Source organism: Apodemus sylvaticus, chromosome 23 (assembly GCF_947179515.1).
Source record: "Apodemus sylvaticus chromosome 23, mApoSyl1.1, whole genome shotgun sequence".
Lineage (NCBI taxonomy): Eukaryota > Metazoa > Chordata > Mammalia > Rodentia > Muridae > Apodemus > Apodemus sylvaticus.
Genome location: NC_067494.1, coordinates 28,679,709 through 28,703,048, shown reverse-complemented (window position 1 = coordinate 28,703,048; position 23,340 = coordinate 28,679,709). Strand labels below are relative to the sequence as shown.

At 39.5% G+C, this 23,340-nt stretch overlaps 1 protein-coding gene across 1 annotated transcript in view; it reads right to left on the bottom strand.

Moving 5' to 3' along the window:
* Positions 1 to 23,340, bottom strand: part of Adgb (androglobin) — a 132,588-nt gene that overhangs the window by 63,046 nt on the left and 46,202 nt on the right. Inside the window, exons 9-17 of the mRNA XM_052169749.1 lie at positions 18,127 to 18,221; positions 13,337 to 13,511; positions 12,380 to 12,470; positions 7,073 to 7,202; positions 6,750 to 6,783; positions 5,578 to 5,755; positions 4,906 to 4,969; positions 3,024 to 3,126; positions 867 to 1,008 (exon numbers count right to left, since the gene is read on the bottom strand). Of these exons, the coding sequence (XP_052025709.1) occupies positions 867 to 1,008; positions 3,024 to 3,126; positions 4,906 to 4,969; positions 5,578 to 5,755; positions 6,750 to 6,783; positions 7,073 to 7,202; positions 12,380 to 12,470; positions 13,337 to 13,511; positions 18,127 to 18,221 (1,012 nt within the window). The remainder of the gene's footprint in view (positions 1 to 866; positions 1,009 to 3,023; positions 3,127 to 4,905; positions 4,970 to 5,577; positions 5,756 to 6,749; positions 6,784 to 7,072; positions 7,203 to 12,379; positions 12,471 to 13,336; positions 13,512 to 18,126; positions 18,222 to 23,340) is intronic.

Genomic DNA, 23,340 nt, shown 5'->3' with positions numbered 1-23,340 from the left:
AATTTCATAGTTGAGACATAACCACAATATGATGAACTATATATAGTAAAGGTTCACAGCATTAGGAAGGTTGAGAAACACTGAGTTAGAGAGTCTGATAGAATTAATTTGATTTCTGGAGAATCCATATAGAGACAGACTGAGAAATTTGATTTTCTGTTTTTAGATTTTGTTTTACTTTTTAGACATTATGGATGCATAACACACATTGCTTTAGCATTTTGTTTTGTTTCTGAGGATCTGCTTTTTCAGTCTATAACTTTTCACTGATGTCATATAATTAAAAAGATTGATCTTAGGATAAAATTCCAGTGAAGATATTTTCCATTTGAAGTATGAGACGGTATTCCAAATTTTATATGCTAAAAATCAATAAAACACTTCCATCGTTTGTAATTTCCTTCAAACAGAAAGTGTGATGTGTTTGCCTAGTTTTATTATAATTAAAAAATAACATCTAACAATATACCACAGGTGAAATTCTAAGTTGGTGGGAAGAAATGATATTTTATAATCTAAATGGAATCCAAAGTTAAGCAGAATCATGTAGAGTTCTTGTTAAAGAATAGTAAGATTTATAAGAACACAAGAGAAATTATTGACAGATTCATTTTAGAAAATTCTGGATTAAGCCATGTTCCTTACATATACAGCTGCTGAATGCCCAACAATGATCCTTCCAAAGGAGCATGCAGTGTGGCCCTGAGAATATCATTTATTGAAAGGATTCTCTCTCTCAGGAATCCCAATGATGGACAGGTTCCTTGTTGAATCTCACGACAGGAAACAAGTTAGAGTCCCCATTGTCTACTTCATTAGTCACAATCTAAAAGCCTCAAAAATGGGGAAATGATGTCAGACCGTACCCGACAGGCAGGCGCACCATGCTGGCCTTCGTAGCGTAGGTGTGAATCCTCAGAACAACACTAAGAGGCTTCAGGGACTTCCAGGTGATGGCTTCTGCTGTCAGGAGCCCAGGCTCCACAGGAGGGCTATCTTTTGTTAAGGCTTTGGAAGAAGGGAGATGTGTTGAAAAATGATCATGGAAAAATCACTGGCCTCCACTTGTACTGCTTTCTGTCCAGTAATACTATATGTAATCATGAAGGTGAATCAGGTACTGAAGATACTCTAAAAGCATTGCTGAAATGCCAGAAGCTATGTATGTAAGTTTGGGAAATGGCACCTACTTTGGCTCCTGGCTCTGCCTCCCTGTTCAGTTTTCCCTTCATACTTATCTCCCCAGACAAAAAAATTAGGATGAGAAAGTTGGGAAAAGGAGAACATGTAGGTATACTTCATCATAGTCTGCCACTATTTCTTTTATCATCTCTATGAACATGATAAGAATATCTTCCAGAAGTCAATGTTAACAGCGAAAATTGTGTAATATCCAAGATAGTAAGAGATTTCCAAGACAGTATTAAAGAAAATCAAAATATTCCCTTGTCTGTGTAAGTGTTTGCTTTGCAAATTCAGTCTTTGAATTTATGTAGAAGTTGCAAGAAAAAATTTAACTTTCAAGTAAGTGTTTCTTTAAATGTGCATTGATAATTATTTTCATCAATGACAGAACAAAATGCATTTTTGCCTTTCTTCTAGAACACTCACAGGCTAAAGATTCAAGGCCACAGCATCCTTATATATGGAGAATTTCAATGTCCTAAAACCTGAGAACTTCAGAGATGTAACTCAAGCCAGTGTATTAAGCTGAGATCACTGAATTTTAGAAAGTTTATTAAATGATGATTTGGTGCCTGCTATGTAACATTCACTATTCAACAGAGTTGGGATCCATGATGAAACATAAAAGCCCCTGCCATTAATACTGCCACAATACACAATTCTTGAGTATTTGGGACGTTTTTATTGAGCAACTCTAACGTGACATGGTTAACCTGAGTTAAAGATATGCTTTAACAAAATAGGCCCGAGGCTCATAGAGTGATCATATGTACATATCAGAGGGTCTTGCAGTTAGGGAAGTCCACCCAGTAAGTAAGAGGCAGAGTAGGTTACGGCTTCCTGGAATTTGTGTGGGTAAATGAGGCCAGAGATTTCTCGCTAAATTCAGCAGCATGGCTTTCAATGGAAATGAATGCCAATAAGAGCAGAGACTGGAAGAAAGGAGACTTCAGGATTTAAAGCAGTCTCTTACAAAAGCGAGCATGGAGGAAGGAGCGCACTAGGGAATGCCTGCAGGAGGGGGCTTGCTGACACCAGTGCTCTATGTGCTGATAGGGCTGGCCAGGAGGGATTTCCCTTTTCCCAGGCATATCCAGATGCTCTTTTGGCACCAAAAATTAGGCAAAGTTTAGCTAGTCACTGGAATGCATCTCAGGGAAAGGTGAAGGAAAGAGAAAACAAAAAGTTTCATTTAGTTCAGAGTCTAGAAATCCAAGGGAACTAGAGTGGATTCCGGGTCAGCACTCTTTCTACCTGCATAACATAGCAATGGGAACTAGCTGTGTGCACAGGCGCCAAGAATACACAGAGGTTCCGCAAGTGACAACCTGCTCTCATTAAATCAGATTCAGTCTGAGACCAGCATTAACCCAATCCATGCGTGACACTTCCAAGGACTTAGACTTTTCCCACAATGCTTTACCACATAAAGATCTCGCTAACAACATCACTCATACTGTGGGATGAACCTCCAGTATATGACCTTGGAGGAAATGGCACCACAGTCACAGAGGAACCTAAAGATGTGAAAGGAAAGGATCACCTGATCATTGTCCAACTAAGTACCAAAGAGGGTGAGGATGATGACCAGTAGAGATGGATAAAAAGGTAAGGCTAATCCTGTCAAAGAGGTGAGGGGGAGACCGCGACCAAAGGAGAATTGGGGCAAGAGTCAGCACTGTCCCCAGTGCGGGAGAAGCAAGAACAAGAGAGGCAGTGGCAGGGCAGTCCTGTGTAGCCCAGGTTCTTCTCCTAGAGCCTGAACTTGATCTCTATACGTTCCTGAGCCCACCTGTGCTCTGGACATCCAGACGATCCCACTCTCAGAACCCTCTTACCTCCAGACTCCCCCCAGCGCACCAAAGCAGAAAAGCAAACCAGTAGTTCGATAGGCTTCAGGCTGTCCACAAACAGATAGTAGGGCACCCGCTCTTCCACAAACTGCAAGAGAGCAGAGCAGACATCAAGCTGAGCAGTCCATTCGTCCCGTCCTGTCAGTCACAGGGTAGTTCCCTCTCCTCTCCATAAACAAGGATAGGGGAACTGCAACTAAAGTGGTAAGAAAGTCAGGCTGAGGTGGAGAGTTAGACACAGATAAGCAAGGGGAGCCAGACTGAGCTTGAGGGCAGAGTCAGATGTCAGCAAAGGGAAACTGCCTACTAGGGATGCATTTAGGTATTTTATAGAGTGGTATATGGTAAAAACAGACAAACAAAAACCTCTTTTCGTTCTTTTCACAAAACCTTCAGAAATATAGTCATGGCTTGCTGGTGTTTATCCACTGTGGGGTTTTTGTTTTGGACATACAGTGAAGTGATTGATCAGACCAGAGTTGTTTGGAAAGTTGGTCATTTCTGGCTGTGTGGTTAGGATTTCAGTGAATTCTATAGAAAAACTATGGTATTCCTAATTTTCAGGAAAATACAAAGGAGGATGAGTGGGTTGCCAAAGGCACAGTTTGTAGGTAGCCAAGCCAGGGTTGGAACTCAAGCTTGACTCTAACACTGTACTTGCGACTATTGCCTTTTTAGTGCTTCCTAACCCCGTGGTCCTTTAGTATAATTTTGAAAGGTGGAGTAAGTATATTCAACAAATCTAATTGTCAGTCTGCTGTAGAAGTATGAGGCAGGGAGGTTACAGCTTCCTGGAATTTGTGTGGGTAAATGAGGCCAAAGATTTCTCGCTAAATTCAGCAGCATGGCTTTCAATGGAAATGAAATTCTCTAGCCACACTGTGAAGAAGGAAACCTTGTTATTCAACAAATTATAAAATGATTGCGATAAATGTTTGGCATGACATAAGGTGTTTTAAATCACTGCCTCCTCCAATATTTTCTATCAGTAACCATCCAGCCATTTATTTAATTTTTCCTTTAAGGTGCAACATCCTGGTGTTTTGGTCAGTTGCTTCAAATACTCACTGCTTGAGTGTGAAGGACAGTGGGTCTCCCAGCCCAACCCGTGTGTGTGAGGAGTAGCCACCGCAGGGGCCTCATTTCTAAAGGTTCAGGAGTTGGGGTGCTGGTCGTCCCCAAAGCCATCCATGAATGACCTTCAGAGGTGTCTAACCCATCCCTACGTTGAGCATCCAGAGACTGTCTGTGAGGTGAGCTGCGGCCACTGGCTCTGTGCGACGTTGGCAGGGACTAAAGCTCAGACCCAGACCACAGCTGGTCACCCTTCTCAGGCTGCACAGGGAGATTTGAGCTCCAGTGCCTAAAACTATGACATTTTCCCACAGTCATGTATGTCATAAACATTCAAGGGAATGAAAGAGTCGCATAGGCATGTCTCCTTATTTTGCTAAATTGACATTTTATAGGAAAAAACAATTATGACCATCACTTTATAAAAATAACAGAACAAAAAAATAGCTGACTGTCACTACACATGCATGTATTTTAAAACAGTTGATAGGTTTCAAAAACTGTGAATTGTATCTGATAATTGGCAGCCAACATATGTCATGATTTACTAATAGGCCTTCATCTATGTATCTTACATACATTATCTCAATTGTATCTGGACCTGTGGGTCAGTGACTTTTGGCAATGCAAACTAGTAAAGTATGGCTCATCATCTGGACAAGGGATGAATAAACTGACGTTTAAATTATGACTGGATAAGAGATTTAGAAATGCTTGAGACATATAAAAGATCTTTTAGTAAGGTGAGTCTACATAAACCTTATGAATAAAATGGAAAGTTTAATGTGCTTACCTTGAATTCTGATTTCTGAAAATTAAGACAATAAGAACTTGGCTTGTGGAATATATATATATGGCTGAAAAAGAAACCATGTATAAGCAGTTATTGCTATTACATACAAAACTAGTACCATATGGTTAGTTTTTTAGGTTCAAATAATTATAAGCAAGAAAACTTTTGAAGAACTGCAACATTTGTTGTTATAAAAGAGGTAAAATGATCTCAGTGGGAAAATTCATCTTGATTAAGAAGCATTTTGGGAGGAACTAAGAGAAGCTAGACAGGGGTTTGGTTGACAGTGTGACTATCTCTGTGGATAGATAGTCAATGAATCTGTTATTTCTCACAGCAGCCGGTAAAAGAGGGTGCAGAGACCCATAACCCCACATCATGGCAAAAGCAAATAGGTCTCCGCTGGGTCCTTCCCTTGGATGTGGAAAACTGTAGTCTGGATGCACTGTGTGAGAAAAGACTCCATTTTTAATAAAAAGAAAAAATATTTATATTATACTAACTTCCAGCTGATATTTACTTTCCTCCTTTTAATGATAGTTAATAATTGATAGAACATAAAACCAATAAATAAAAACATAGAAACTGTCTCAGCTATAAGCCTGTATAGGAACTAAAGTTTGGAGTTGATCCAGCAGAATCTCGTCAGAGGAATGCCACTTGAATACTTACTGAAAGCACACACAAAAGTCTTCAAAGTCTAACCATATTTCTTTGGAAACACCTTCGTTTATTGCTAACTCTTCCTGTGACTTGTCCAGTGTCGCTGTAGTCAGGCTGATCAAATCCCTGTCTACACTAATAGCCTCAAGTTGATGGGACTCCCCCAAAGCAGGCTCAGAAGGTTCATCTGGAAAGGAGAAGGGACACATATAGCAGGCACATCTTATACTGTTAAGTGACAGGCTGCTGAAGTATGAAAAGCGAATGGTAGGGAGCATTTCAAATTCAAGTTCTATTTATGAGAAAGCATAAACAACAATCACTTAAACGCAGCCACAAGGTTTGTGAAGGTATGGTTCTCACATGTGATTTTATAATTCAGCAAACTTAAAAGCACTTTGGTAAGTTAGGAAGAGGTTCTTTAGGAATTGCAACATTACAACAGAAATTAGTCTATGTGCTTAAAATAGAGAGGTTTTCTTTTTCAAAAGGACAGTCCAGAGTTCAGGGGTCACTGTGAAAATATGACAGATCTGTTGCCCTGTGTTCAGTCGGTCGTTTATATCATCCCCTTTAGTGGCTATGTAGCTACAACTTATATTTATCAAACTCTTCACAAAGTTTATGTAGAATCTTGAACCAACATTTTAATAGCTATGTGTATCACATTTATTTTGGGTTTGAGTTCTGACCAAGTCTTTAGTTACTAACAGGAACTGACAAGGGTTTCAGTATTTTGACCACAGCATGCATGCATTAAATGGCCTGAGGTTGTGGGTCCTTGCCTGCACACCCAGCAACCTTGAGGATTAAGAGCTTGAGACCAACTTAAACCTTAATGATTGTGTATCAGTCTGGGTCATTAGCGAGACCCTGTCTTACATGACATAAAAGACCAAAATACAACAATCAGATGACCCTTTTATCGCAGACCCTTAATCACATCCTCCTCCATTTCTATTTTAGTTTAAATTTCTATTTAGTTTAGTTCTAATTTAGTTTTATTTAATTTCTATGAAATTGTCACATGTTTATAGGAGTAGAGTAGAATTAATAAATCATAGGAAGTGCTCAGGGAGACTGAGGTGAGGGAAGGGAGAACTAAGTCTGCCCAGAAGCAATAATTTTGTGTGCTTTGATCTCTATGAGAGAGCAAAAACATGAAAGGATTATTAATTTACCTTTTCCAGGTATAATTTGCAATGCAATAGTGCCCTGCAAAGTGAAAAGGAACAATTATAAGTATGCACATAATTACCCAAATTAGAAATGTATACAGTTTAACAATTTATAGGCAATGCAAGCTCGAGAGGACATGGTAGACTTGTACAATGGAACGATATGCCATCTTCTAAATAGCCACAGACATATGAGATACATAGGATATAGGGTTTAATGGAATTCTTCATTCTTCTGACATGTGGGGTATGCACACTTTGCAGACAGAAGATAGCTCACAATTGAGGATAAGTCTTGTATGGTCCAGGCTTGAGCTGGTGGGTACCTGAGATGGGTTTCCGTTTGCTATGCTCATTTCCCCTTGGCTGGCACTTGCAGCTAAATCATTTTCCACAAGGGGAGGAAGATTGGATCCCAACGGCGTTCCTTTCTTAATGACAGATTGGACAAAATGTCTAGTGGAGATAAAAAAAAAATCCCGCAAAATTTCTGTTACTGTAATTTCTGACTAGCAGTAACCAATGCTTATTCAGCTTAGTTTTGTCAATGACAAAAAGGTTTGATTCTGTTCATTTTGTTCTTATTCTTTTACGGAGAAATGCTTTAAAAATTACTTCTGAATAATTTATTATACTACTTCCTATACTACTACCTCATCAGTCAGTGCATTGCCATAAAAGTTGTTTTTTTCTCTGAGACACTGTTTTTATGATGTGTGTGTTGATCAAAATACAGGGGATTGATTATCAGCATTAGTGGAGTTAGCGGAGTATGTGCACCAATGAAAATTTCAGTATGGGAAATTTAATCCTGGATCATTAGCCCTTAGGCTTGTGACTTTCATACTGTGTACCCAAGGCCGTTCCTCCAGAACTCATTGGCATAGTTCACACAGTATCACTCTAGCACGATGAGATGTTTATCATAGTACCTGCATTTTACACAACTGTTCCAAAGATAAAATCAAATTCTACATATACAGCTGGACATGGTGGGGCACGCCTTCAATCCCAGCATCCAGAAGCAGAGACGGGTGAATCGCTGTGAATTCACAGCCAGCCTGGCCTGTATATTAAATTCCCAGTTAGCTAGAAATACATAGCGAGATCCTGCCTCAACACAGCAAAACAAAAATAATTTCTCAACATGCAGACTTCATAGACTGATTTCTCCGACTTTCACATAACTCCCACTAGAGGGCAGCAGAAACATATCTATGAGGCTCCAACTGTCTCATCAAATCATAGCCAAGAATGAGCAAACTTGTCACACTGATGGGATTGTAATGGAAGAAAATCATAGCTGTAGTCATTCTCCATGGGAACAGCTCTTACGCTGACCAAGAAATGTGGCTGTACAGCAGAACAGGTTTAGGGTGTGTCTTGCACAAACAGGGCAGTGGCATTCCCATATCTCTGCCTTTGGTTTTGCTCCAGAGCTTAAGAATGTGAATGAAATACAACAGATTCAGCAATTATTACATTAGTGGAAGACAGGAAAGTGATGGCTGCCTGTTTCTGGGTACCAGAATTTTATCCACCTTAATCAAATAGTAAAGGTAGAACTTACAGAAACTTGAGGATGAGAGCAACTTGATGAACTTGAGCTAAGAAATCAAACCACTTTTGACCCTAGACTATTGACATAGAGACTCTTAAAGGCAGGGTATTATAAACTGTAAGAGAATTGAATTGGTTCCGGTGTCAAGCAGCTGCAGCTTTATAATGCATATAACCTCTAATTAGTATGCAAATCCAGTCAGATAAAAGTTACGATCAGTGTCCAGTGTCAATCTCCTTCGCTGGACTAAATCGTCTCTAGATCCCAGTAAAGCACCTCTTCTGGGTGTGTCTATGAAGTGACCCATGCGGGATGGTGACACAGGCATTACTGCACTGAGTGGGAGTGTTTTGCCCTTGGGGTAGGCAGGCACTGTTCAGTTAGCAGTGGACCTGAGTAGCCCGGAATGGTGGAGGAAAGCACTTTTGACCTCCTGGACTATTCTTGTCCTATTCATGGGCATCACAACTCCAACGGCTCTGCCCTTTGAACTCCAGGACGGGCCCAGTGGCATCCCTGACCTTACATTCAGCCAGATGTAAGTCACACTGTTGCTTCCTGGACTTCAGATTGAGAATGCTCCATGACTTCTCCAGTTCTCTAAATGCTGATGGTCTCTCAAGACACGTCTCGTCACCATGACCATGCAAGCCGACTAAATCTCATGGCATCTGTGTGCTTACCGGGCTCCTATGTCACTGATACAGCTATCATGTAATCATACATGTACTCGCTCTGCTCTGTTTTTCTAGACAACTTTCAGTATAGGAGTCATTGGGGAAACTATGAAGCATTAATAAAAAATAAAAGAGCAACAATCAGCCCCCAAACATGACAGGGACATAAGGGTCAAATGACAAGAATGAGTCTAGTAGGTTAAACTGAACCAGAGTAAGACAGTGTGAGTTAAGGAAATGTGCCTGCTAAACTTAACCAGAATTAAGACAGTGTAAGTTAACTTATTAACTGGCTTTGGTCCCTAACACTAGAAAATACAGTGAGTTGTGTACTTAAATTGTGATTGTTTTTCTTAGCCATTTTGCATTTCCACCATTGATATAAGCCTTCCCATATGAGAAAGACAAACTATATCTGAAAGCATATGTATCTGCCACCTCCCATGAGGATGAGTCTTGTCAATTTGACAGGACCTAGAATCACTTGGAAGAAAGACCTGTGGGTATGTCTGCGAGGAACTGTCTCTGGGTCCACTGCGTTGACATCACTTTGGGCAGCACAGTTCCATGGGCTCTGGCCCTGGACCCAGTGTAAAGGAGAAAGGCTGGGCGCTAGCCTGCAGCCGTCCCTGCATCCTGACTGTCTTGCCCTCCTACTGAGCGTGCCTTCCCCGCCATGATGAAATGTACCCTCAAACTATGAGTCAACACAAACCCTTCCTTCCTAAGTTGCTTCTGTCCAATATTTTGTAACATCAAAGGGAAAGGTAATAATATATATCCCATTATGTAAGCCATTCAATACTTTACAAATATATTTTTACTTTTGGAATTAAAATATAATCATTTTCCATCTGGCTTTTCACCTCTTCAGTGTATCCCCTTGCTCTCTCTGAGGTTCATGCCCTATTTTTCCTTAATTGTTGTGATATATATATATTCATATATTCATATATATGAATGCATATGTATATTTGTGTAAGTATACATGTATACATACATATGCACATATATGTACATATATTTTAAATATATAAATACAACCCACTTAGTTCATGCAATTTTAATTATTTGTATATGATTTCAAGGCTGACCACTTAATGTTAGATAACCAGTTAGAGTGAAGAGGGCTCTTCCCTGGAGAAGGCTATTTCTCTTATTCAATATTTTAAATAAAATGTTTCCAAAATTAAAATACTCTAAAAAGTGCTAAAATAAATCAAATATGCATAGTAACATGTGGCTTAAAATACCAAGTTAAGACATTAAAAAGCTTCTAAATGACTTAAGTGCCTCAAAATATTTTCCATTCAATATTTACTGAGTAGAAGCACCTGTTGAATAATTAGTGCTGCATTAAATACCAAATTGTATACAGCTTAAAATGCAAAGGAAATGGAAAATGAATCACACAATATTATTCTGTATATCTAGAAACCTAACAATAATAAAGTAGGTGTGGAAATGGTCAGGGAAATAAATACAAAAGCATATTTTAATAGCCTCACGAATTGTCCTCTTGGAGAAAGCAGGAAACAGCCTCACAAAGGGTTAGGGAATGCTATGCTCTGAAAGGTCACATTCCTGTGTTGAGCCTAAACCCTGAGGCAATGGTTTTAGGAGATAGAATTCTAGGGAAGCCATGAGGTCAACAAGCAATGTCCTTATAAATTAGATTTGTGCTCTGGAAAGTGGCTCTCTGGGGAGTGGGAGTCACTTGGAGCCTGTGAGGAGGCAGAGGGGGGCTGGGTAAGGAAGTGGGTCCTTTCCACATATTAGATGAACTGACATCTTGATTGTGGACTTGCTGGCTTTCAGGTCTGAGATATATTTTTGCTCTTAACAACCAACATACTTGTGATACTTTGTTTCCACATTCTGCACTCAAACTAAAGGCTCTGTTTTGAAACTAGGTAGAGGCTGCAAGAGTTTTGAAGAACTTTATAAAAATGACTACATTGCTGTTAAAGATGGCTTTGGTACTAAATTATAAAGATGAGAAGAGTGAAAGAAAAGCCCCAATTTCAGGGAATATGTGATTTTCAAGATTATGTCAGTGCAAATATGGAGGGTAAGGAGCCTTCTTAACAGATGGTTAAAGCCTCAGATACAGTGAGATGCTATTGGACAATGAAGGCTGCCGCTGTTCCAAAGCTGCTGGGCTATTTTTGTGTTCTGTTTTGTGAGTTGTGAGTGAGAAAAGGGGGGTTCTAGGCAGGGCATCAGGAAACAGAGGACGCCCCATCATGAAGCTCTTGTTTGGCTGCTAATGAGATCAACTGCCAATTCCATATACTCCATCCAAAGAGAGAACTACACTGCTCCCAGAATATTCTCCCAGACCTTCAAAACCACTTCTAGCCACGGGGCCTAGGGCATGTGCCGTCTGGCTACCTTGCTCTATAAATGACCACTGTGTGGTTGTCTACTGATGCTCCTAGGTCAAAGGGAGCACATTTAAGGGAGAATTCATCCCACTGTACACAAATCCTGACTTTGGCCAACAGCTGTATGTGGTTTGGGCTGACGAAACCTGAAGCTCTAATTCATATCCAATGGAGAGATGTGGCTTCATTCAAAAATATCCCCAATTAACATTCACTAGCCCACAAAAGTGCCACCCCAGCCTTCCCCAGCACTGTTCTCCCTCACGAGGTGAGCCATGCTGCTTCCTAGCACACAACTTAAATTTAGTTTATTCTTTGCGAATTCCATACATGCATGGAATTATCTCTGTTTCCCTCCTCCAACTACTCCTAGAAATTTCTCCTTAATAACCCTTTATATTCCATTTTTCTTTTCCTTTACCTTTTCCTCCTCCTTCTCATCCTCCTCCTCTTCTTCCTCCTCCTTCTTTTGAGAACCCACTGAATCCAATAACAGCTGTCCCATATGCATGGCTGTGGGACCATCCACAGGGGCAATGTGACAGAGTCCATACATACAAAGAAAACTGACTCTCCCTCAGCCACCAACTGCCAATAGCTCCTCTGCTAGGGATGGGGTCTGGCAGTTATCAGTAAGAACAAAAGCTCATGGAGTCTCCTCACAGACTGATGTTAACGGATCACAGCCCCATATAACTCAATTCCACAATTTCTTACAAACCCAGCTACACCTGGGCTAGAAAATCCCTATTTCATTTTGGAGGTATAGTAAATATTGACTCTCTAATACTCATACATAAAAATATAAACAAAGTATTTGATAATAAATGAAATGACATAATTGGGGTCTTAAGACATCCCCTTTAACTAGTTGTGTGAATATGCATATGTATTTGACTTCCATATCCTTCAAACATTCTTCCCATTAAGTGTGATTTGTTTTTTAACCACATAACATCACAGATGCAAAGTTAAGGAGAGGCACCGGTGAGAAGGTTGTGTACTTACGTTTCTGTTGGAATCGTAAATGGAGTCATTCTATAATTCAGAAATGGACTTGAGATCTCAAGGAACTGCTCAGGCTTCTTTGGGACAGCATCTGCAAAGTTGGCAAGTGTGACGCACACTTCCAGAACCCGTCAGATTCTAAGGCAGTGCCGGGCAGAGCACATGTTTGCTCAGGGATTTCAATAGATGTAAGCAAGATAGAACAGAGACATTTCCATCAATTTAAACACTTTACAGACCTTGCTAATATCAGCTTTCTTTTGTCTAGAGCCAGTTTCTTTTATGGCTGTGCATGGAACTGTGATATGAAATGGTGACATTTCACTAGTCTTTGCATTTGCTGCAAAGTTGACTTTTCATATAAACCTTTCCTTTAAAAAGAAATGGTGTCCCCTCAATTAACCTCCTCAGGCAACCAGGACATATGGAGGAATGTGAGCTGGTCCACGGAGATGACCATAGAAGTAGATGCAGGAAGTACTACAAATAGCAAGTAAACAGTGTGCTAAGAGAGGACTGTGGTTCTGGCTAAGTGTTCAGCAAGTTTAGAATTAAGACATTCCCAGTAGTAACACACATCACCACGGGAAACCCAGAATTTGAAGAAGAAAAGAAATAATACTCACACAGGCAGCAAAATCCTCTATCATTCTGCATCATCCTTCAGAATGAACGTTTCTTCTTGTTATTATTAATTTTTTTTTTAGTTTACATATTAAACCCAACAGAAAGAAGAAAGTGAAATATACAATAAGCCCTCGCATAAGCCACGGACACTTTGAAGGCACAGTATAGTAAGCATACATCCTTACTTTTTAGATACGTAATCTGGACATAGAGTGGAGCAGCGTTAGGTGCAGGACTGCATAGTTTACCTCAACACACACCATCGTCCGTGAAGGGACCGGCCAGCCCCCAGAGAAGTGTCAGTCAGACTGCAGGCAACGTGGCGCATACCTTGAGCCTCGTCGGTTATCACTGTTTCCTTCTTGTGGCGAATGAGTTTCCAGGCAGGTAAGGGAGGAGGTTTGGGGGGTGCCACAAGGGGACAAGACCTACTTCTGGTCACCAGCACAGGATGGCTACAGATGTGTGAAAGGCCGTATTCCCTAAGTTTCTCTGCAGAATTCGCCTAAGAGACAGAAAGAGGACTTGACATTTTTTCATTGACTCTGGTATTTAATAACAACACGTTTGCCATACAGAAAAGTGGGGACACCCATGCTCCTAATTGCTTAATAGAAATGAGAATACCGTTTCTATTTCTTTGCATCTTTACGTTTGCCTGAGACCCTGTTTGCTTATTGAAAAGGAAGAAATCAGGCCATTCTCAAGCGTAAGTTCCAATGAGAACATAAAATTGCTGGGTACTGTTTTCTATGTTGGAGCTGTAAAAAAAGTTCTGATTATCTAAAAAATGAAACAAAAAATAAATTCACTACCAATTGTTACTTGACATTTAGAAATCTTTTAAATGTATAAGGACTTACGAGATGGCAAGAGTGGCCTTATCTTTGATAAACTGTGATCTTTTACCAGCGGGTTTTTCCTCAGGAAGTCCCCATAATTGGAGACAATGGAGACATTGACTGTGGGGACAGAAGCTGCCCTGATGGATATATCTCATCGTCAGACATTCAGCTCTGAAGCCACTGGGAATAAGTCAGACCATTATTTCAAAAGTTACTCCCTAGTTGCTGCCTGAAATATGTTATAGAAAGAGAGGAGAGGAGAGAGACAGAGACAGAGACAGAGAGAGAGAGAAATACAGTATTTGTATATCACTATTATAGAAGGTAATCATGGGAAATCCTTAGAAAATTGTTCCTAGAGGAACTGGCTTTGGTACAGTTGGCATTTTGTTATTTTCCTTTAAATGTTAAAGTAATCTGTGTTGGTAGTGTGGATCAATTCAACTCTCTCTCTCTTTCTCTGTCTCTGTCTCTCTGTGTCTATCTCTCTCAATGGCTGACTGTGAGACAAACTTAAGGTTAAGAGAAAAGTGGTACGCTGGCTTTTTAATGTAGCCTAAAAGAGAAACTATGTTTTATCTTTTTTTTCCTTACAGTCTCTTACCAATTTACTAAAAAAATTTAGAAATTTTTGTAATTCGTAGAGTAGCTTTAACACAAATATTTCTCTATACCATCTAAAAAGCAAGCTTCCTTACAACTTCTATTCTGTTAGGTGTGAAAAGCCTCAATGAAATCAAGTCAACCCTTGAGCGAAATCACTGGAAACTTAGGGGAGAATTTAAGGTCATTCAATGAGTGGATATCTCAAAAAAGCATTACTGCAAGGGTTACACACTCATATGTTCTGAAATGAAGCCACAGTCAAAGTAATACTTAGAAGCAGAATAAATTCTAGACATTTTACAAAAGAAAAATTTGAGACACACTCCTGTCTCTGTTTCTCTATATTCCTCTGTGCACTCTCTGTGTGCTCTCTGTGTGCTCTCTGTTCTCTCTCTCTCTCTCTCTCTCTCTCTCTCTCTCTCTCTCTCTCTCTCTCTCTCTCTCTCTCTCTCTCTCTTTCTCTCTCTCTCTCCCTGCCTCCCTCCCTTCGCCTCTCTTCCTCCCTCTCTCTCTGTCTGTCTCTCTTTCTCTGTCTCTCTGTCTCTCTCTCACTCTCTCTTCTCTTTTTGGAATTTTATAATATAAAGTGCAAGTTGAAAAGCAAAGCAAGGTATTAATTCCATCCCACAGTTACTAATCTATCAAAGGACTGGCCTGGTTTAGCATAACAAATTTTAACATGACAAATTCTCATAATTTATTTTCAATATATTATGCAGTGTTTGTGCTATCGAGTAATGCCACAAATTTTGGTTAAATTTTGACTGCAAAAAAACTCACCGAAGAGTCTCAGAAGTCTGTAGACAGGAATTAGGGTAAAGAGGGATTTAGAATAGCATTTTTAAGATTAAGAAGGTATTTAATGTCTGTTGAATGATTCATGCAAAAAAAGGAAGCTAGAAATTTTGTTTTCCAAGACCCCTTTACTCCTTCCCCGATTCTATTTCAAACTCTCTAAAAGTACTGACCAGAGCTGACAGGTGGGGTCAGCTTATTCACATACAACCCGAGCTGCTTAGGTTCCCTGAGAGGAGGGTACTGGATCACACAGGACAGTTTGTGATCATTTGCTCGAGTCTTCTGTAGTCTCCATTGCTTCTTAACTAAATACAAGCTGTTAACTACATGTGTTGATTTTAACACCCTTTGGGGCTGAAAGTTTAGTGATATACTCCATTTTACAAATTTTCAATAGTGAAGAAATCATTTCTTATGGATTTATGATTAAAATAGTATATTTATATTCTCTATTCTATCCTGACTATAACTTGAATTGCTTATGAAAAATCCCTATTATTAACTCAGTCTCTGTTAGTTCCCTGAACACAGGGAACATGTGCTCTCCTTGCCTCCAGACGTTCTAAGATAAACTTCTCTCTGCTTTGAACATACTTTTTGTTATGTGCTAGCTTTTGTTAAGTTTGCTAGCTTAACTTCTAGCACCTCAGGTTAAACAGCTTCCATTAGAAAGACCTCCCCGGGTGTTCACTAGAGAAAGAGGTTTATGGTTTGAGTCCTGTCTCTCCTCCCGCACTGATTATTGGTTCTTCCCCGCATTCACATAGGTATTTATTTCTGCCATTACCCCAGCAACCACTATTTATCTCGGTACCTTACATACTCTCTTTTATAACAGCTTTTGGAGGGGGGGGATTCAAAACTTTCTTTTTTTTATTCGATATATTCTTTATTTACATTTCAAGTGATTTTCCCTTTCCTGGATCCCCCCTCCCTGAAAGTCCCATAAGCCCTCTTCCCTCCCCCTGTCCCCCCCCCATCTACCCCTTCCCACTTCCCTGTCCTGGTATTCCCCTACACTGCAGCACTGAGCCTTTCCAGGGGCCACTCCTTTCTTCCTTCTTGGGCATCATTTGATATGTGGATTCTGGTTACTTCTGTTCTCTGAGCTTTGTGGTAAAGAACTTGGTTTGTGATAATCATCTCTATACAGTAAGAGCAGAGCACATCAGCCTAGTATATATGTATTATAAAACATGAGTTGATGTGTATTGTGCTACACTTTTAATACACAGTTCGAGTATTTCCTGGATAGCAGGCCTGACATGACCCAAACAGTGGCTGATGTTCTTCTGTGGTCCACACGCTGAGTTGTTACCATCTAGAGCACCTGAGACAGTGTCCGTGACACACAGAAAGTTTAAAGGACATCAGAAAATAGGAGGGCAACTCTAAAGTCAATATAGGCTTGGTTTGAGGGAAGATTTGGATACAGACTTGGATTGTAGGGAGCTGCAGATTTCCAGATTCCATGAAAATTTCTGATCCTGCTATTAAACCACTGCTGTTGCTATTTAACTTTGGATTAAAAAAAGTAACAGGAGACTGCCTCTCTGCCTATTGTGTAAGCAAATGCATTTTTGTAAGGTTACTATGTTTTGTGGTGGGCTTTTGCCAGTAGTAATGCCTTCTGGGGTGATGGCATTGGGCTCCTAGGCTAACCGAAAGGGTGAGAGTGACACATGTGGCCCGGTGACCCTATTGGAATATTCACATATCAAGCTAATCCTCATTAAAGTCTTAAGGTTCAACTCAAACAAAATGGACATAAAGTGCATTTGTACCAGTGTACCCTTTATTCATACACTACTTTTAAAATATTGCTACTTTACCATATCAACTGTAGAGCATGTAGAACCCCAGTGGTAAGGTGCTGGGGTCTAAAATCCCCTCACAGGGCCAGGATGGAGGCCCTCAACAAGTTACATTGGTCTAAATAAGCTAGACAGGTAGATTTCATCATTATGAAAGGACAGCATTTGCTTTTGCGCCCTCAGAACCAAAGAAATGCCTCAAAATTGTGGAATTCCATAAATATCCTGTTATCGCTAAACTTGTTAATTAAAAAGCAATGCCATGGGAAATCATTAATAATATTGTTAAACAAAACTCCGGCCTCCAAATAAAATATAAAGTGGGATTCCACTCTGAGCAAAAGTATAGAGCACAACACATAACATGTGCATAGGAAGCAAACCGAAGAATATATACCAACCTGTGTGCAAAGCTTATGCCTAATCGCTTACACGATGCGTAATTTAGCTATATTGCCTTTGGCTACATTTACTAAATTTTCTATTATAGATTAAATGTATTGTTTAAAAGCAAAAAACATTTATTCTGCATTACTTATGATGCAAGAAGGCGATGGCAGTTGCTTCCCAAACTGAGGTAAGCTTATATATATCATCTCTTTTAAGAATACATGGGGCTGCAGAGATGGTCCAGCGGTTAACAACCATTGCCTGAGTTCAATTCCCACCAACCACATGGTGGCTCACAACCATCTGTAGTAGACTGCAATGCCCTCTTCTGCTACATCTGAAGAGACAGTGTACTCACATACATTAAACAAACAAACAAACAAATAAATCTTTAAAAATTATATAAAATACAAGAATATATGTGTACTGGAGCTGCTGCAAAGCAATTATTAACGATGTAAGTACTTCCTTTATGTTTGTCTTTATCTTTGTATATAATAGAAAAATATTCTAAAATAAAATGTGATGATAATTTACCTTTATATTAGATAATGCTATGAACAACTGAGACGATTTGAAATGTTCTAGCTCCTTCGTCTAAGCCAAGGAACATGCCCCTCCCCACCACCACACATAAGGATATTTATCTTTGGTTTTGAATTCTTACCATCTTCTCTAATGTAAAGATCTTGTTTTCAAACAAATAGAGTGGTGTAAAGGTGGCATACACAACCATGTGAGGGGACTGTATTGCTGAGGAACCTGGAAAATAAACATATATTCAAGCGTGAACAATTCTCATCAACACAAATGTAGACAATTATTTTCTCACTATAGACTTTTATGTGAGGTATAAAAAAAGAAGAGAGAGGGAGGGGCAAAGACAAGGGAGGGAGAAAGGGAAGGAAATGAGAGAGAAAGAGAGGGGAAATATATCTGGTATCTTTTCCTCTTTTTATAATGACTTAGCCTTAACTAACACCACTTTAAAAATAAAAGCTCCCAAAATATATTAGAGTTTAGGGTTTCAATAAAACAATTTAAGAGAGAAACAATCTCTTCTATAATGTTCTGCTCCTCCATAGACTATATATACTATCCTCAAATATAATTTTCTTTCTGCTCAGATCAAGAGAACCAAGAGATTTAGTTCAGTTCAACCTCAGGCCCAAGTCCAAAGTCTCACTGAAACGTCTAAATCCCCCTCCAGTAAGACTTAAGACATGACTCACCTTGAGGCAAAACTTCTCCCTACAACTCTTTATGTTTGTTTGTTTGTTGACATGTACACATTGAAAAGTTATTCACATATAAAGAAAACTGAAATTTTTTTCCTAGGTTTCTTAACATAGTTGTGAGCCTGTGACACCGGACAAGAAATGTGACTCCATATTAGAGTGGAGATACAAGCAAAGACAGTGTAGGCACCACGATAGCATAAAAGCTTAGCAAAGTAAATTCTATGGCATATTAGACTTGAGAATATTTCTCTCTTGGTCCGGAGTCTCAGCCTGCAGAACCTACTGTTTCCCCCCAGCCCTCAGGGGTGGCTCTACCTTATTGGCCTTGCCCAGAGAACTTGGAAGAACACTTTGCAGTGGCTTCACCTATAAACACCCTGTGCAAAGAGGCCCATGTGGCTCTGGACTATGGGTGACTGAAAACAGGAAGCAGGGCCCACCCACCAGAAGTGAACTGGAAACAGCCTGGGATGGGGTGAGACATAGCCCTGATTGTCACCTTGGGGCTTAGCTGAATCACATTCACAGCCAAATAGCACCATAGTCCTCTGCTGTACAGACCCACAGCTTTCCTTAATCCCATCTGTCTCCTCTGAAGGGGCCTCCATGTGGATAACGCCATTTCTATTCCTTGTCTTTGTGCACTTGACTGATTAGCTTCATGGAGGGTAACTTCCGTATGGGTGATTTCAAGCCACACCCTTGGCATTCATTTACACGCTTCCTTGTTTTAGGATAAGGGTAGAATGAGTATTTTCCTAATCTTCAAGTTTTTATTGCTTTCTAGCTCACAATTCCTTCCATTCACCTCCTTTGTCTCATGTCTTACTACTCATAGTAAGGGTGTTAACCCTCATTCCCAATACTGTGCTGAAAAACCACTTCCGGTAAATAGCTAGTGTCATTGCTAATAGGTTTTAATTTCTACAAACACTAGACTACACTTCTGGCAACCCCCCTTTCTGGTTTATAACAGGGACTTTTTTCCAATTTCCAATCATCTTCCTTGTTTCCAGCTAGGACTTTCCTCACAGCATCTCTCACATATGACTCTTACCAAGCAGCCCTTCTGTGCCACTCAGGATTTTTGAAGTGTGAATCTTAAACTCTTCCTAGCACACACATATCAATCAGTCCAAAATCATCTCCCTATTTTTTCAGTATTTGTTATACTGGCATGTTTTGTCAAGGTACCAACATCTGCATAAACCCTGTCTCAGTGAGAAATAGACTCAATATGGAAATAGAGGGGTTATTAGGAGTTGGTCCGTGTAATTATTACCCAATCTGCAGGGTGAGCCAGCTAGCTGGGAGGTAACCCAGGGGGAGCAATTGTTTTTCCCTTCCTGAGGATGAACAGACTCCAGTCCCAAGAAAAGCAAGTATTTTGGTCTGAGTCTACAGGCACTCGGGTGAGAGGAGGGTGCACCATTTCCAGCATTTACCCGATTGGATGAATTTTGCTCACAGGAGACAGTATAAGCTGTTTCACTCTGACTAGGGATCTGAATATTAATACCATCCCAAAAGCATCTTCACACAGTGTTTCCCCAGATTTCTGAGTACCACATGGCTCAGTGGAGACATAAAATCACCACCACATTCACTTCCTTCTCGGTTTTGTTATTGACATCTTTATGTATAAAAGTATTTTGGCCTAAATTATACTCCATCACTGAACATTGAACACTGCAACTCCTGCAATCCTTGCAACAATTTCCTCTTGTTTGTGTTAAGTTCTGTGACAAGGTGCTAGGACAAAGCTGGCATGAAACCTGCTGTATATCTTGAGATAACACTGAAATGTTATCCTGAGATATACAGAAGATATCCATGATCCTTCTATCACAACTAAATGTCTGAGAATAGAGGAAGTGTATAATTTTTCAAAAACTTCTGAACTGTGTCTATTATCCCACAAACAGGAAGAATTATTTATAGCGAGGCTCAGATAATCAATAGGTAACCATTATCTCTGTTATCATTCTATTTTATTTTACAAAAAAACCCAGTACATAGCCTTTTTGTTTTGTTAGATATAAACCCAAATACCTTTGGAATATCCTAAAGGTAAATATTTGACTCTAAGGGTTCCATAATATCATGATATCACAACTCATGACAGAAGTCATGCGATTCTGTTATCTAACTTTCCAGATGGTGAAACAGTCCCACATTCCAGCATCCTTGATAATTGACTAATTTAAGAGGAGGGAGGAAAACAAGACCCACTTTGATATGAAATGATGACGCTTAAAACCCTAACTTCTAAAATCGTCTTAGAATATTTTTTTTTAGTATATATGAGTTTCCTCCTTGCTAAAACTGCCATCTTTATTGTGTTTTCTTGCCTAGAGGATTTTGCCATGTTGCTATGATTTAGATATCTCATTTGACATGGAATGAAGCTCTTTGTGCTTCTTATAAGCACATACCAGAAAGCTCTGCTGTAAAGTATGTAGAATTACTTAAATATCACCTTGGTCATTGATCCATCCTCTCTTAAATTGTTCTGTTTTAATAAATAACAAGTTCAGCCTGGAACATTGACTTACCAATAGATGAACTCCAAATCACTACAAAATTACTTCAAGTCCCTGGAACACTTGTCGAAGGTTATCAATCTATCTTCAGGTGTGATACCTGGGTTGTTAAAGTGGCTAACTTCCACTACCTGGTTCCTATGTGTCAATTGCTGCACTAAGTGGATTACCTGGGTCAGTTCTCACACAAGCCCTATGTAATAAACTATATGGCATCAGTTTTCAGGTAAGAAAACAAAATTGAAGAAAGGTTAAGAAATAAATCCAAGATGCATGGTTGAAAAGTGCAAGTATGAGAAGTGAGTGGGAAAGGATGTCTTTCTGCTAACTCCTCATTATTGATTATTCTTTATAGCAATAGCAGAAGAGTAGGTTGACCAGAAAGCTTTTTAGGTCACTTTGACCAGAAGGTGTTTGTAATTCCACAATATGATGCAAAGCTCAACAACAGAGGAATTTTGCTAGCAGGCTTATAATTTCATAGGTTGATATTATGCATGTTTGTGAATATGTATGTATCTGTTGTGAAGTTAGGAATGGGATTGTGATAAAGGACAAAGAGACATATTTAGAGATGGGTACAAAAGAGGATAAAGGGATAAATAAGCCATGAAAGGAAAAGGAGGAACATTCGGATAAAGAATGGAAGTCAGCCAGAGGGAGGCAAGGGTTGCTATATGATACATATGTATGAAAATCATGGGCATCTTAAATTTTTAGGTCAAGTTATTTGTGGTCAAGAAGTAGCCTTCTTCTTATCCTTGTATTCTTTGATTGCTAACATTTCTTCATGGTTTTTGTTTGTTTGTTGTTAATGGGGTTTTGGAATACAGACCATTCTTGCCTGGCTTATCTTTTATTTGCAGTGCCTTGCTAAGAGTAAATATTATGAGTGAACACTGTGTGTTAAATACTGTATTCTGAACTACAAAAATGCAGTTCATGTATTTGTGAACTACAAAAATCACCAACCACATAACCACTTTCCAACAGCTTACAGTTTTGCTGTGATAAATGTCTAGGTCTTGGCAGATGCCAAGCTTGAGACACTTTCTTCCTCAGTGCCAGTCAGCAAGCAAGACCCACATATCTTCACCGTTTAACTGGTACTCTAACCTTGGCAACATTTTATATATCACTAAATATTTCCAGCTGCTATAATCATCACTAAGAATCAGACAACCTTGCAAATGTTGTTTCTCTCCTTTTGTTTCCATATAGTCTTAAGGGGACATTACAGACCCACAAGCAAATCTCCGCAAAGATATTCATGCCTTCCCATTTGTCCCACCCATGACTATGTTCTCAACAGGGCCAGGACAGCAAAGGGTGAATTGTATATGGGAGCATGTCATGATCAAGCCGGAAGTGAGGTATGTCATTCCTGCTCATGTTTCATGGGACACAGCACAAACATATGCTAATCTCACCTTCAAAACATCTGAGGACATACGGCATAAGTTGTTCTCAATCGGTGAGAGAAAAATTACAAATATTGGCAGCCTCTCTCATACTCAGAAATGCCCTCCTCATAATCTCTTTACTGAGCTTTGCTTTTTAGCAATACATCTTAAGACTCTTGCTAAGTTACAAAATCTAAGTTACCCTGTAGGTAATATAAAAGTCTGTGCCAAAATTCAAATTTCTAATATTTATGGTAATTTTTTATCATCTATTAGAAGTGATTTGTTGACTTATTAAAACCTGGGTGTTTTTCATTAATGTCACTATCTGCATCCAAGCTTCTTTATAAGTTACATTTTAAACTTAGTTGGTGAGGAAATTGTTCAACATTTAACGGTAGCATCTGTTGGTAAACAGATGTTGAGGGGAAAGGTGATACAGTGGTTAAAAGAGTGAACCCTGAAACCCAACTTCCTGGACTTGCAAAGCCACTTCCAACTCATCTGGAATTGTTTTAAAATACCATAGCCCATCTGTGGGGACAAAGGTCTACACAGGGCTCAGAAGAATGTTATAGTCAGTCATGGCCAATGACTACCATTCACCCTCTTGTTTCCTTTTTTGAATGGACACTCACATTGCAGAGTTCCCATTAGACTCTGCCTTTGACAATGTATAAGATCTGAGCTGTCA